The sequence below is a fragment of the Mus caroli genome, chromosome 2 (assembly GCF_900094665.2).
Source record: "Mus caroli chromosome 2, CAROLI_EIJ_v1.1, whole genome shotgun sequence".
Lineage (NCBI taxonomy): Eukaryota > Metazoa > Chordata > Mammalia > Rodentia > Muridae > Mus > Mus caroli.
The window spans coordinates 147018356-147019991 of record NC_034571.1 but is presented as its reverse complement, the minus strand read 5'-3'; the positions used below and the strand labels follow the sequence as shown (position 1 = coordinate 147019991).

Genomic DNA, 1636 nt, shown 5'->3' with positions numbered 1-1636 from the left:
CTTTACTTTGATCTTGCACGAGTTTTACACATGAAGCAGTTAAGGCTCAGGTTAGTAAATTGGCTAGAGCCTGAGAATTCTGCCTTGTTTTGACCTCTGATTCACTAGCTGGACGGATGGGAGAAGAACCGCCTCTCTCCACGCTCCCTCCTAGTCGGGTGCCAGGGGTCCAAAGGCCACAGTGCACAAAATTTATGATTTTTGAGGCAGAGATCAGCCTTGCTCCCGCTCCGCTCAACGCCTCGAGCTAGGCTCCGCCCCCAAGTTTCAGCCCCCAGCAGGTTCATGAATATTCAAATAAGAAGATATTTAAAGACGCCGGCGCCAGGCGTAGATCCCTGCCCCGCGCCGCCCGGCCCCCTTCACTGAGTTCATCAGTCCTAGCGGAAGCGCCGCCAGCATGTCTGATAAACTGCCCTACAAAGTCGGTGAGTCCCAAGGGTTCAGTCCTCCGTGGCGACTCGGCTCCCGTCCTGGGTTTGTTGTCAGTACCGACCTGCGTCTTGTTTAGGTGGCGGCTTCGGGGCGCCCCAGGACCCCTAGACTCGCTGGCCTGGCCGCGCAGGTGCCCGGGGATTGGAGTCCACACGCCGCCGAGAGCCAGGAGTGAGAAGCGGCTGCGGACTACAAGTCCCGGTGTGCCCCGCGGTAGGCGCCCTGAGCGGCAGCGCGGGCTGCGATCCTTGGTCCGGCAGCGTGCTCCTGTCGGAGAGACTGGCCATTGGGAAGCGGCCCTAGAGGCCCTGGCCCTGGCCCTGGTGTTTGGCGGCTTGGGTGGCCCCTAGCAAGGGCTCACCGTCTTCTGGGCCTTGAGCAGGGCCGGAGAGAGCATCAGTGTTCTAGGTGCTATTGAGGAGAGGCCTGGAAACGGCAAGTCGCGGTGCAACGGGAACTTAGGGTCCCATCTGCTCAATCTCTGGGATATCTAGTGGATGTCTAGAAAATTTGAAGTGGTTAGAAATTACTGTTCGTTTTGTCCCGATTATAGAAAGCTGCCTGAGTAAACACACCTTAACTTGAGCGTTTACAGTGGGATGGGCACTGCCTTATAGCATTATTCTAGACTAACCCGTCTTATTATTGTAGCTCTCCATTGGAAGGAACGGTTTTACGTTTACAATGAAAATCCAGAGGTATAAAGGGTATTTTCCGAGAATCTTGTAACTGGAAAGCAGCTGGTTAGAATTTGGACTCAGGACATCATGACCTCTAAGCTCATCTCTTTCACTGCTGTCTGTATACAAGGCAATACACTTGAAACAACCCTAATGGAATTTCAACACAATCCAATTCAGACTGTGCCTAGTAACACAAGCTTGTAATCCCACCCCTGCTATCACTACTGAGGCCAAGGAATCATCGATCAGCCGATTTCAGAGGTCAGCCTGGGCATACAGTGAATTCCAGACCAACCTGGACAAGATGGGGAGACCCTATCAAAACAAAACTACAAACCAAACAAACAGAAAAACAAAGCAATTCAGGCTGGCTAGCTTTTACTCTATTAAATTGGAGAGGGTCAGCCGGGCGTGGTGGCCCACGCCTTTAATCCCAGCACTCGGGAGGCAGAGGCAGGCGGATTTCTGAGTTCGAGGCCAGCCTGGTCTACAAAGTGAGTTCCAGGACAGCCAGGGCG

At 53.5% G+C, this 1636-nt stretch overlaps 1 protein-coding gene across 1 annotated transcript in view; it reads left to right on the top strand.

Annotated features, from left to right (window-relative positions):
- Positions 1-323: 323 nt before the first annotated feature.
- The window catches only part of Ahcy (adenosylhomocysteinase), a 16238-nt gene continuing 14925 nt past the window's right edge, over positions 324-1636 (top strand). The window contains exon 1 of the mRNA XM_021184175.2: positions 324-428. Within this exon, the coding sequence (XP_021039834.1) occupies positions 401-428 (28 nt within the window). The 5' untranslated portion in view covers positions 324-400. The remainder of the gene's footprint in view (positions 429-1636) is intronic.